The sequence below is a fragment of the Chiloscyllium punctatum genome, chromosome 41 (assembly GCF_047496795.1).
Source record: "Chiloscyllium punctatum isolate Juve2018m chromosome 41, sChiPun1.3, whole genome shotgun sequence".
In the NCBI taxonomy this organism is placed as follows: domain Eukaryota; kingdom Metazoa; phylum Chordata; class Chondrichthyes; order Orectolobiformes; family Hemiscylliidae; genus Chiloscyllium; species Chiloscyllium punctatum.
This window is the reverse complement of record NC_092779.1, coordinates 29,689,930-29,704,215: the sequence shown is the minus strand read 5'-3', so window position 1 is coordinate 29,704,215 and position 14,286 is coordinate 29,689,930. Positions and strand designations below refer to the sequence as shown.

General features: G+C 37.4%; 1 protein-coding gene across 2 annotated transcripts in view; it reads right to left on the bottom strand.

The window, feature by feature from the left end:
* The window catches only part of marchf6 (membrane-associated ring finger (C3HC4) 6), a 99,315-nt gene that overhangs the window by 34,896 nt on the left and 50,133 nt on the right, over nt 1-14,286 (bottom strand). For both annotated transcript variants that reach the window (XM_072560650.1, XM_072560651.1), the window contains exons 4-9: nt 11,878-12,021; nt 10,134-10,206; nt 8,500-8,665; nt 7,551-7,770; nt 2,008-2,069; nt 360-392 (exon numbers count right to left, since the gene is read on the bottom strand). In XM_072560650.1, the coding sequence (XP_072416751.1) occupies nt 360-392; nt 2,008-2,069; nt 7,551-7,770; nt 8,500-8,665; nt 10,134-10,206; nt 11,878-12,021 (698 nt within the window). The remainder of the gene's footprint in view (nt 1-359; nt 393-2,007; nt 2,070-7,550; nt 7,771-8,499; nt 8,666-10,133; nt 10,207-11,877; nt 12,022-14,286) is intronic.

The following is a 14,286-nucleotide window of genomic DNA, read 5'->3' as shown; positions in this document are numbered from 1 at the left end:
AATAAAACTTATATGGTGTATGGTGAAAATAAAGTATAACAGTGATGGATTAATTTCTATTACTCAGTGTGTATTTTTACATTGATTATACAGACCTCTTGGTAAAAGCAATGACTGCAGATGCTGGAAACCAGATTCTAGATTAGAGTGCTGGAAAAGCACAGCAGTTCAGGCAGCATCAGAGGAGCAGGAAAATTGACGTTTCGGGCAAAAGCCCTTCATGAATCAACCAGTACACGCTTGGTTTTCCCCCATAAGTGGGGGTTAATAAAAAGTTTCCTGTACTGCAATGTTCTCTTCCATTCTTGAATGCATAAAAGATGACTTATTAGAAATACGGAACTCCTTTTAAAACTTACCAGGAATACAAGGGAACCATCCAATCCTAGCATCTATGAAACAAAAGTGGATGAGTTTTAACAGTACACGTTTTAAATCACAACTACTTGATTCCTGAAATTTATTTTTAACTCCTCACATAAAGCTTATTTTGAGTTATACAGTAATTCAAATTAACTAAGTGCATTTATGCAATGCAAAAACACACCATTAATTGATCAATTTGAAATAACCAATTCTAAATTGAATAGCATACAAAACATTACCCAAATTGCAATATTAACTTTAAAATATATAGAAGACCCATGTCATAGCATCTTAAAGAAAAAATATTAGAAAACAGCATGAACTTGATGGACTGAATAGCTTCTTTCTCCACTCTAATGACTCAGTGTTGACATTTAGCTGCATATTAGTGATGGCTATATGTGACAATGTTATGTGATAAATTTCATAATATTAACTAGATAAACAACTATTGTTACAAAGTTTAAAAAGTTCCTGCAATTGAAGATTGCTGCTCAAATGTCATCATAGAACACCTCACCTCTCAGACCCCATTGTATTCACCTGCAACCATCAAGGTACTAGTGAGCAAAATGGACGATTAGGACTAATTACAAACTATTATTCTCAACCAATTAGTTATCCCAAATTTTCTGCCACCAGACCATTTTAGAACTTTCTTCCCAATGTATAAATACCCTACGCACTTAATTGCAACACAGTTGCATTCTCATTAACTTGGCCCCACACGCACAGACATATCAGATGTTGTTCACACTGCATCCCAAGTTAATTTTATTTCAGCTCCAGTTACACCAAAGCCCTGACCAATTCATTTTACTGAGCAGTTAACATCCTTGTCCCACTTTGCTCCTTCACAGAACCTCACAATGTGAGCTAGGCTTCCTACAAGAGTTCAGTCTTATCTAAGGGCAGCAAATCATTGATGACCAGTGATATCTTTAATTAATCTTGATTAACATATCCTCAACATTATCTGTAAATTCATGCTAGAAGCGAACTTAAAGGCTTGAATATCTTTCATCACCTTAGCTTGCTAACAAACTAACAAGTAGTATGCAGTATTATGCTATGGGCAAATACAAGATATATGATTTCCTACGCAATCTAAAACATTTAGAAGAGAGATGCATGAACCACCTCTAACAGATTTTATATTGCAGATATATGGTCTGTGCATGTGTATGCAAACGAAAATGAGCTGTTAATAATTGGCCTGTTTGAATTAGTACTCACAACTAGTTTTTCATATAAAATTCTTCTATCTTGGAGGAGAAATTCCAACTGTTCATAAAGAGTGACTACCCTTCTGCAGATCTGGCAAATGCATACTACAGGTCCACCTTCAGATGCCCATCACTATCAGTAGGGACTGGCAACCTTCCCAGGCCTGAAAAACAACCCAGGTGCTTCAATGCAATTCATGGTTCAGAACTGATCGGGTTGTCTATATTAGGTGATGGGGTCAAGGAAAAGTTGCATTTTTAAAATCAAAATATATTCTTGCCACTTACCCTCACTGCTAAAGTAATTGTTTATTTTAATTTTATTAACATTTTTAAAAGCACTCAAGAAAGTCAGTTTTAATTTTAAAATCTCTACAGTAAAAGAATAACTGAAGTAGAGTTTGTGATCACATACCCGCTCCCATGTAAGCTCTTCTGCAGCTCTATCCCATTCCAATGCATTCCAATTCATATCATCTGAGGAGAGAAAAATAGCTTTAATTCATTAATTGCCAACATACTAAACGTAGTTTATTTATACAGTAATCTCCTTCAGCACTGAAGCCATCAACTGCTTTGGCATGACAGAGAAAAGAGTTGGGAAGGTGTATTGTTGGGTAGAGGTGTGGGGCAAAAGTAACTTCTGAAGCTGATCAAAAATCAACTCAAACAAATTCATGACTCAGAGTGCATTAACCATTCCAATCAATATATTTCTCATAAGAATAGAAACAAAGTTGCTCAGGTTTGATTGTACAGATGTGATGAGACTGCAAGCAACAAGGTACAAGCAGAACAATGGGAGAAAAGTTTCAAACAGATTGAAGACCAGCCCTGGAAAGTGCCATGAATAATGTAGGGTGATGAGATTGGGTACATGGAATAAGCTGAGAGAATTTCAAGATGAATTGCAATAACTCCAGAAGACAGCTGAAAGCTTGTGAGTATTTTTTTTTCATTTGGGGGAAGTGGGTTCAACAAACAGGGTCAACATTTACTGTCCATCTCTAGTTGCCCTAGAGGTGATGGAGTGAGCCTTTTTGAACCAGACCTTTTGTGTGGGTAGATGCACTGTCTAGGGAAGGAATTCCAGGAGATTGACCCTGCGACAGTGAAGGAATAATTTCATGTTTCCAAGTCAGGATTTTGACAGATTTGGAGGAAAACTCATAATTGGTAGTATATCTAATGCTATTGCCTTTCGAGATGGCAGTGGCCATGCATTATGATGCTGCCAAAGGAGCCTTGGTGATTTTCTACAGTACATTTTAGAAATGGCACATCTTGCTGTTACTGTCTGTCAGTGGGAGAGGGAATGCTTGTCGATGCAGTGCCAATTAAGCAAGTTCAAGTTTTGACTGTTACTGGAGCTGCACTCATCCAACTAAGTGGGGAGATTCTATCACAATTTTGATAGAATCTTATAACCACACAGTATTTATGAAGCCTGACCAGTTCAGCTTCTGGTCAATGGTAATTCCAGTAGTGGGAGATTCAACGAAGGTAGCGTCAGTGAATGTCAAGGGAAGGAGGTTAGATTATTTTGTTGAAGATAGAATTTGGCTGGTACTTGTTATCCAAGACTGGATATTGCCTTGAGCATTAACTGTTTCAGTATCTAAAAAAGTGGTGAACACCATACAAACATCACCACGGCTGACCTTATGACGGAAGGAAGCTAACTGGAGGATGTGCTGGAGGCCATTGGGCCTAGGACATTAACCTGAGGAACTTCTACAGAGGTGTCCTGCAAATGGGGTGACTGATATTCAACAATCACAATCATCTGATTTTTGTTACTGACATGACTAACCAGCAGCTAGTTTTTCCAGATACCCTCTGTCTCTAGTTTTGCTCTGGCTCCTTTCTACCCATATTGTGAAATGCGGCCTTAATGTCAAAGGCAGTAACAGTCACCTCTCCTCTGGAATGCAGTTCCTTTGTCCATATATGGAAAAAAGGCTTTAATGAGTTCAGGAGCTGACTAGCCCTGGCACAAGCCAAACAGAGCATCACAGAATCCGTACAGTGTGGATGTTGGTCATTCAGACCATAGAGTTCACACCAACTTTCTGAAAAGCATTCCAAACACACCCTTTTCCCTGTAACCTTGCCTTTCCCATGGCTAACGCACCTTGCTTGCACATCCCTGGACACTAAAAGGCAATTTAGCATAGACAATCAACATAACCTGCACTGTGGGAGGAAGCCGGAGCACACGGAGGAAACCGATACAGACATAGGAAGCATGTGCAAACTCCACACAGTCACCTGAGGCTGGAATCAAACCCTGGTCCCAGGGGATGTGAGGTAGCAGTGCTAACCATTGAGCCACCTGCCGCCATCACTCCCACCAGTAAGCAGATGATTGCTAAGCAAGTGCTGTTTCATGAAGCTGTTGTCAGGACCCGTGAAAAATGCCAATAATCATGCCCACTGTTCCACAGGCCATCACAGTATGTAAAAATGTATAAAATCCCAATGAGACCATAAAAATGACCAATTTAAATTATTTTTGTTCCTATGTGGGCAGTAATGACTGACCGAGGATTTATCACTAATCCTTGCTGCCCTTGAATTAAGTTACTTTCTGCAAAATTTCAGAGAGCAATTTAGAGTCAACTGCACTGCTCTGCGTCTGGACTCTCATTGTCATAATAGGCAAGGGTGGCAGATTTCCTTTCCTAAAGGATATTAATGAAGGAGACAGATATTTACAGCAGTTGATAAAGATTATATGGTTGTCATGAGGGTAGCTTTTAATTTCAGATTTGTTTTATTTGAATTCAAATGTCACTACATGCCCTGACAAGATTGAAACCCATGTCCAAGAAATGGGATCTTGAATTACCAGTCCAGTGACAATATCGCTAACTCATTTGCCTTCAGGTTGCAACATTAACGTAGGTAATATATTGTAATATGTTTCACATTGCATAAAATTAGAAAACTTTTGTTTTCTGCTAACTATACACCCTCAAAACACCAAATAAACACAATCACAACAGTACAGAAAAAATGGTGGCACAGTGCCTCAGTGGTTAGCACTGCTGCTGTACAGCGCCAAGGATTCCAGCCTTGGCCAACTGTGAGAGTGGAGTTTGCACATTCTCAGTGTCGACATAGATTTCCTCCAGGTGCTCTTGTTTCCTCCCATAGTCCAAAGATGTGCAGGTTAGGTCAAGTGATCCTGCTAAATTGCTCATGGGTGTACAAGATGTGCAGGCTGGGTGAATTAGCAAATGGGAAAAGCAGCGCTTTAGGGATGAGGTTGGCCTGTGTCGCATGCTGTTTTGAGGGGCTGTGTGGGCTCAAAGGGCCAAATGGCCTGCTTCCACACGGCAGGGATTCTATGATTTTCTACAAAAAACAAAACCTTTTAATATTTACAAGTGGAAAAAGAACATTGGGTAAACAAATTTCCAAAAGATCAAAAGTCCAGACCATAGGGTGGAAAGTTTTATTTCTCAGACTCCTTATGATTTTTACAATGATAATGCACTGTTGCCTGAAGAACAATGACTGACATTTGATTTGATGGTTGAACAGGAGAATTCAGATCTATTCTTGTGCAACTTTTTCTTTGAAGAAAAAGAATACAGAAAAATCAAGGAAGTTTCAAAGGGGGGCCAGAGGCGGGAGAGGGGTGGGGGGTGGGGGGGGCAGAGGCGGGAGAGAGGGACGGATGCTTTCTATCTACAGACTCTGGATGATTGTTACATTCTGCATTACTCTAGTAACTTATCGCTTTTGAATACTGTGCTGCTCAATGAATCTGAGGGCTGTCATCAGCAGAATTTCCTTAACTTGAAATAGTCTCAGTGCTGTTAGGCTCAAATTCTCCCTCTTACAGCTTCTAAAAAGCAACATTTTATTGCATGGCTTGACAATATCCATGATTTTCAAACTGTAACACCTTCCTGGGGTTACGATCAGAGCAGTGTCAACTTCAATTTCCGTAGAGAGTCTCAAAAGAGAAAATATGTGCTGTCTTATACTGTTCATTTTTTTATATATATATATGCTGTTCATCACTTTACTGATGACTGATAGTAAATTGAAGGGTGCTATTTGACCGGTTGGATTTGACTTGCTTAATTGTATATAGCATACCTGGACAATTTCTCATGAGATTCAGTAAACACAGTCTTTTAACTCTTCTGGAACAATTTGGCAAAGGGTGTGGCAACTTCTGCAGTACTTCTTCAATTGCTAAAATGTTGCCAGGGTCCATTGTCTTCATAGTATTGACCGCCTTCAGCCAGTTCTTGATAGCTTATAAAGTGAATTGAATTTGCTGAAGTCTGGTATCCTACATACTTTGGACCTGTCCAAGATGGATCATTCATTAAGCATTTCCAATTGAAGATTGTTGCAAATACTTTAGCTTTGTCATTTGCACGGATGTGCTGGGCCTACCTATCGAGGACAGGGATATTTGTGGGATGCTTCTTCCCGTGAGTTGTTTAATTATCCATCACCATTCACAACTGGATGTGGCAGGACTGCAGAGTTTAGATCCGATCCATTTTCTGCCATTTGTGATACAGCTTCACCGGGTCAATAGCTCATTTTCAGGAATTCTCGGAACTGCATCCGACATGCCCTCTTGCATTTTCCAATGAATCAGTACTGGTCACACTCTTGATTGCAATGCCAAACCATCAAGTTGCAGAATGCGTTGAAGTAGAATTCTGCTGCTGCTGGTGGCCCATAGTACTGCTAAACCTGTTCGAAATCTATCCCATTTAACGCATGACTACATGATAGAAGGCATCTTGAATATAAAGGTGGGACTTTATCTCCAGAAGGACTATGCAATGGTCACTCATTAGTACTGTCATGGACAGATGCATCTGCAGCAAGCAGATTGGATTATGTAAAGTATGCTTGTCCTTGTTATTGCTTCACCACCTGCTACAAACCCAGTCTAGCAAAGATGCTCTTAGGGACTTGGCCAGCTGGGTCAGCAGTGGTACTGCTGAGACACTTACAGGCATTAAATCCCCAACCCAAAGTACACCCCGATTTCCTTGCAACATTCTTTCCTCTAAGTGGTTCTCAAAATACAATATTGATTCATCAGTGGAAGGGGTGCAGTATGTGGTTATCAGTAGCTAGTTTCCCTTCCCATATCTGACCTTAAGATGTCATGGGGTTCAGAATCAACACTAAGCACTCCCAGGATAAATCTCTCCCAACCACTGCGGCACCAACCTTGTTCAGTCTATCCTGCTGGTGGGACAGCACATACTCAGGAGCAGTGATGGCAATATCTGGGACATTTACTATACAGTATAATTCTGAAAGTATGGCTATGACTGGCTGCTTGCTTGACAAGCGAGACAATCCTCCCAATTTTGGCACTAAACCCAGATCTTAGTTTGGAGGATTCAGCAGGGTCAAAAGGACAGAGTTTGTCGTTGCGTTGCCATTTCTGATGCCAATCACCTACCTTTTTTTGAAGCTTAACCTGTTAGATACAATGGAGTGGCAAACTGGGCCATTTTAAAATGCAGTTAAGAGTCAAACAGATTGCTGTGAGCCTGAAGTCAGTTTGGAACTTTGCAACATAAACATTGACAACAAACTACTAGGACATTTTGGAAAGAGGGCCAGAAGGAATGTTCTAGGAAGGATAAAGAACTTACTCAAAGAACTCATTCAACCCCATTTGTAATTTTCATGAGCAATTTGGGTATGTAGGCACATCCTGACATTGGGCAAGATACAGAAGACAACTAAATGGCTGTTCGTGGGTGGGCACATGGCATGCAAAAACCAGCACTTGTAGCAGTTACAGTTTTTTAGAAGGACATCATTGATTAAATGAACAGATTTATATCAACCTCTTGACTAACGCGTTACCACCAAAGTATTCTTCTTGGATTTGGAACAGGAAAGGTTTGCACCAATTTAAATTATTGAAGTCACATACTACTGATATACCCATAATACCTTGAGCACCATTGTTGGCATCAGCTCCATCTTCTACTACAGCATCATCATCTTCATCATCATTTTCATCATCCTCATTCTCACCCTCGTCTACCCGAACATTGGCATTCTCAGCTTCTACAGGAGCTACCCCAGCAGCACCAGCTGGGTTTTCTGCTGCCTGGTTGGCTGGTTGAGCAGCTTGGGGGTTCTCAGCTGCAGCATTGGGAGCTGCTGGAGGCTGCAGGATTGAAATTGCTAATTAATTACACAAAATTCAATAATTAAACATTTGAATAAATGTTATTGGTTTGTTCAAAAGATTTCAGGTCAGTTGGGAAGGAGTAGAAAGGTCAAAACCCAATGTGTAATTCTCAACTTTGTATCTCTCTTTAAGCCTATATACAAATTACAGCACAAGAACAAGTGGGCATTTAAATTCACTGCACTAACGTCGCTGCTGAGATATTACCGTTATGGAAACAGAGAGAAATATTTACTTGTTTAGTTAACCTGTTTAATTACTATTACTCAGTCTGTATCTACATGATGCAGTTCATTGCAGTCTACAACTTTTTCTTAACATAACTCATCTACTGTAATAAGTTTGCCAAACAATAAGTGCTTCTGAATTTGCTGTACCATGTAGCCAGTTGGCATTACAATGTAGTATACAGAGTCTTGTTTACAATTCATGTTTTGACCACTGAGCACTTTGCTTGGGACTGATGGATAATTACATAGAGCAACAGTGTAAAAAAACTGAAATGATTATGTTTAAAAGATGTAAAATAATTTGATTTTAAAAGATAGAAAATCACTTTTTAAAATCCTAAACTACATAATATAGACAAGACAAGGATACAAATAATATGTTAATATGAGGCAGAAGCACATATGAAAGGTTGAATTACATCATCTTTTATTACTTCCAGCAACAAAAACAAAAATTCATTTCAATAGCCCCTACCTCATTTTGTCCAACTCCATTGGGCGGTTGGGCCTGGTTTTGTTCCAGCCACTGTGGAGCTCCACCGTGCACAATTTGTTCTCGCAACCACACAAGGCTAATGAACGCACAGAGTGTGCATGTTACCACAAAACAACCTTGCAAAGAGTCTGCCAGCAGATTCTCTCTGGAAATATACAGAACAGAAGTTTAAATATGCAGAATCAGTTCTACATTTAAAAGGGATTTGAAATTTTAATGCATAATGTACAACTGGGCAAATCTGTACATATCATGTGGCTCAAACAAATGATGCAAAGTTTACAATTCATAAAATCTGTAGCCCCATATCTGAATTAAAGGAGTCTTCCCCACATATGGGTAAATTTAAAAATAAACAAGTTCAAAATTGGCTAACCTTGAACAAAACCAGTATCTGAGCCAGAAGTGCTATCAGTTATGAAAGGTCTAAAAGTGCAATTGTTAAATTAAGCAACACATCAGAAATTGTTTAAAACCAGTGTTTAACTTGTGCTAATTACTAGAATTCATTCAAAAACACCTTCTGAACTTTGATTTCACAGAACCAAATTGAAATTGATGACAGAAGGGAGATTTGCATAGGGTGAGGAAATAAAGGAAAACGAAAGCATTGCAATAACATTATGTTGTTTGAAAATAACAAGTATCACTAATAGCTGAATGCACTACAGTAGCATTTGACAAGCCAGCAATGCAGAGTCATTCCCTTGGAAGCACAAATGACAAAAGGAATGAAACATGGCACTAACATACTGGCATGATTGATTAAAAATTATGTTAATGGTACTTGTGCTTCAGACGAGAAATTCATTAGACCGAACATGGAAACAAAGCTCGGCACTTTGGACTGGTGGTTACCAGAAGGACAGAGAACTGTAGAATGAAACATTGGACACATTTCTTCTAAACTCTTTACATCACATCAGGTTGCACAACCAAGTTTACATCGTTGGGAAATGCTGAACCTAATCACTGCACATTAGCTGCTAAGAATAAATTTTTACTTGACAAACTAGTTTGCAGCCCGAAAAATAGTAGTAGAGTATTTCCCTGTTGGCAAAATAATTCCTTGCTCTGATAGTTCATTTCACAGGTATGCCTCCCCTTTACATTAATATGCTTTTTTTTGTTGTTTACAGAGAACAGGTTTAATTCTTTATTTTGTCCCAGCCAACATTTCCCTTCTACCCAGCATGACAACAGCTTAGCTGTGAAATTATCTTGTTGCGCATGGGAGTGCGGTGTTTAAAAGTCAATTCCTGCGTTTCCCCATACCAGAGGTATCTACATTTCAAAAAAACAACTGGTGTGAAGTATTTTGAGACATCTCTATGTGAAGAAAACGTATAGAAATAAACTGAAATCATGATCAGGTTTTATATAGAAAAAAATCTGAATAAATACCAGCTCTTATTGTACAGAATGATTTAGGAAGCATACAAAAACTGGAACAGAAAAGATTATGTTACCACATATGTATTCAAGAATATTTCAAACTTCAAATCATTTAGTGAATGGAGACCAATAATATTTAAAGTCTCAATATATTAAGAAACTAGATATTTTCTGTACATATGCTGTTACATAAAATTAATTTTAAACAAAAAACTTACGTGGATAACATATCTAGTGGCAGTGTCAACAGTGAGCTCACAGAGCCAGTAAACAAGCATTTGTAGATACGGCCTAAATAGGGGAAAAAAGGGAGTGTGAAATGTCACTTGAGCTATGATTGTCTTTCTGAATAGAATATTTTAAATTTTCATCCTACACAAAACAGCAAGCATTCACCATTTTGGCACAGTCATTACCTTGCATATACATTTCAAAATGATGATCTCAGCACATTTCCAAATGAAAATCAAAAAATGTAGAAGAAATTATGCATAACTAGTAACAGTCAAATTTTAGTGAAGAAACAGGTCAAACTTGGCAAAATGTACCAAAGACTCTGCGCAAGTCAATGCAGGAATTTCATCTTGTGTGCGTGTATATATTACTTTATGGATGATAATTGATTTGCAAACGATTATAGAGAGGGAAATCAGGGAAATGGAGACCTGCATTAGAGATGTTCAACATAAAATACACAATTTTCAGGTTCAAATACAGATGCAGAATAACCTGCTATTTTGTAGTCATTTTCATAATCCAGTCAAAATCATAACGAGTTGTCAGCTATGGACAGTTCCCGCATTGAGGAATCAATCAGTTTGGACAACCATATTTTGTCTCAGACCTTTACTTCAAGCACAAGTGGTCTCCAATTCAATGATGTTATCTGGCTTTAAACTTTGCAGTTATGGGGAAGAGGGTGGTACATCAAACTCACTGGCATGCTCAAAGTGGAACATTCCTCAGCATCATGGTAATGTGATCCCAGACCCCTACACACTGATGCTATGATTGCTTCAACAAAAGCCAAAATGGAGACTAGGAAGTGAAAGGTACTTTTAAAGAGTTTTCACAATATAGAAGCCATAGCAGAATTAAGAACAAATTAAAGTTTTCATTTAAAACAATGGAAATGTCCAAGTTCTGTCAAATAGATGTGAACAATCTAATGGATTAAATCAGGATGCAATGAAGGAAATTATCTTATAATACTAAATTCAATATTTATTATGACTCGTTTATTCAGTAGAACATGTACAAACCGGAAGTTAATCGCCACCTCAGATAAGATAAATGAAATGAATTTAATTTTAGTTTCTCAAAAATGCCTTTAATTGTAACATGCTTCATCAACTTCTACAAGGCTCAAGACTCAAAGCAAACACTGAAAAACTAGTAAAAGGGATAGGAAATAAGATTTAAAAATAAACAATCTTATTTTCCACAATTATTCAACAGATTCCATTATTCCTTTTGAATGAATAAAGTTGGAGAATCAATTTCCTGAGAAGAATGAGTTGGCTTAACAAAGAACTGGTAGGGACATGATGGGTTGGAGGGCCATCTTTGACTCTACATTCCGTTCTGATAGAACGCAATAGTTTCATTCTCGGGTTCTCAGAAAATCATGCAACAGCAGCACCATTTAAACTAATGGGACTGGAATTGCATTATAGCCAACACAGGTAAGGACAGTTCACTTTCTACAAATAGACCTATTGCCTTAAAGCTAATTTGTGTTGAAGAAATGTATTATAGCAGAATCAACTGTATATCATTCAAAATGTTATTGTACCTCACTACGTAACTTCAATTGACCAACTTGGAACATAATTAGGAAATTTAAGATAAAATGTAGAAAACAAATGAACTTTTCTAAAAATTATTCAAAAATGCACTATAATTTCATTTGTACATGTCAATAATGATTTGAAACTGTATTAAATGTAGTTTAATGCTTACATGCTGTGAGGGGTACAACTCCCAGCCATGCAAAGGCCACCAATGTGTAATGGAACCAGTATCTTATTGCTGTACCAATACTTGTAACCAGTCCTGCAAAAATATCCTGAATTGGAAGTCTGGATGGCATATCTGGAGAATAAACTGGAAAGGAAACAAGTTTTTAAAAAATAAACTTATATTCATTAAAACATTTTTAAAAAATGATTATTTAGAATGCCTAACATCTTTGAAATATATTTTTGGATACAAAGCGCTCATTGTAAAATACTCAGGAAGGCGATAGCTTGAAAATTCATTTCCAGGAAGATGAGTTCCACACACTGCAACTTTCTTTTAAAATGGAATAATTTATGAAGTTTAACCTGCTGCATCATCTGGGTCTGTGACAAATGAACTTAAAAGGGAAGCTAGCAACATTAGATATATGCACTGGATACTACTGGCTCTCAATGTTAAACTAAAACAAAATGTGAAGCAGAAACTTACCATAATTATAAAATACAATTAGAATCCCTGACATTAATTAATGCATTTAAAGCTGAGGAAAAAAGCACTGCAATAGAATTAGAGTAGATAGCACCAAGCAAGATATTGCATAATTGGCTAAATGAGCTGTTCAATTCTACACTTGCAGAATAATTTTACCAAAAACAAACAAACCAAACTCAAATGGTAAATGCGCTGTCCTTTCTTTTCTGTGGACAATGTTTATATTCAGTCTTGCTCCCATGAAATGAACCTTTCTAGTGAAAGCTGACATTGCGGATAGAAAGAAAGAGTAAAAAAAAATTACAGGTTTATGTTTTGCGACTTTGGCACAAATTCAGCACTTGCTCCTGACCTTGAAGAAACCTACCCTCAAGAACATAGCAAACTCATGTGAATTTCACTCCTCTCAATGTTAAAAGTAATCTGATGCCAAGTCAAGGGATCTACAATATCTAGCAAAAGGAATAACAAAGCAGGGCAAGAAGCAATCACATTTAAGAATTCTCAGCATATGAACCTTAAAGTAAAACAAATTAATTGATTTTTTTTTCAAATTTTCCAGTGAGTGGACAAGTGGGACAAAGATATTAGAAATAAAACATGACATGAATATGAAACACACTTTAAGAAATTCCCTGGAATTCATCATAGTTGATAAAAAAAAGTTGTCCGTGGCTAGAGAAGTTGTGTCATTAGCTTGTGTTATTACACTGCTACATGTAAAAAACCAAATTATATTTCACGAGTCACATGCAACATTTGGAGATCTTTAAATGCTAAGATAATCAAATTCTTCAACATGGCATGAAAGAATCAGGCTGTGAAGAACAATGCAAAAATAATTTATTTCAAGTTTTATCAACATTGAGTGGTTTCTTTGAAGGAAGTTCACTAATGGCTCTTTTTAAGCAAAGCTTCTTCTAAGTCACGTGACTGCTAACAGTAGAGCCTTGCTGAGGCCGTTCTTGAACAGTGGCTAGCTTGGAGAGAAAGTTTCTCTTTCACCTATTTCAGATGGAGGGAAGTCTGCTAAGAACAAGATGTCAGCTGATATCTCCCAATTCTGAAAACAAGGGGAGGGAGGGAGGGTGGGTGGTTGAGAACGTGTGTATATGTATTTTGGAATATTTAGAAGTATAAACATTCATACATCTATTGGGCTGACTGTGTTATTGTTCCTTCACTGACTAAGTTTTGTTTTGAAAATAAACCAAAATTGTGTTTAATAAGAAACCCAATTGATTGATCTCATTTAAGACCTGATATGGACAAGGTATTTAATTGACTTTCTTGGTAGTTTGAAAAAATGTTTTATATTATGACCTATTGACTACTGGATTTGAGAGACAGTGCAATCGTATTGCATTATTCATAACATTTAATACTGAAAATAACGTGAAAGAATACATTTTCACCAATTCAGCAATTTTTAAAGTTTGCTGTTTGTAGGGATTTATTCAGTGCATCTTATAGGGTAGCAGGGAAGAAATCTTTGCAGCAACTTTAGAACTTCCACATTCAACTCAGGATGTGCAGATACCTACAGTTATTGCAAGTCTCTTTCATAAGTTAATGGCAATGAATAGTGTTTTGTCACCATTACAACTGCAAAATCCAAATCTCTGTCAAACTGTTCTCCACACAGCACAGAAAATAGATTGACATTTAAAGCTAATGCAAGTTTTGTTCTGTATTTCTGTGGAAGTACAATATACACGAAATTTTGGTGCAATCCAAATAAGCCCAAACAAAATCTTTATCGTTGGATTAAGGTAGCATCAATCCATGTTAGAATTATTAATTTGGAAGTTCAGTACAGTTGAATATTAAATAAATTAACTTCCATGCCACACAACATTCTAGCAAATTAAAATGACCACTTTTAAACATACATCAGCATTTTAATTAAAAACTGAA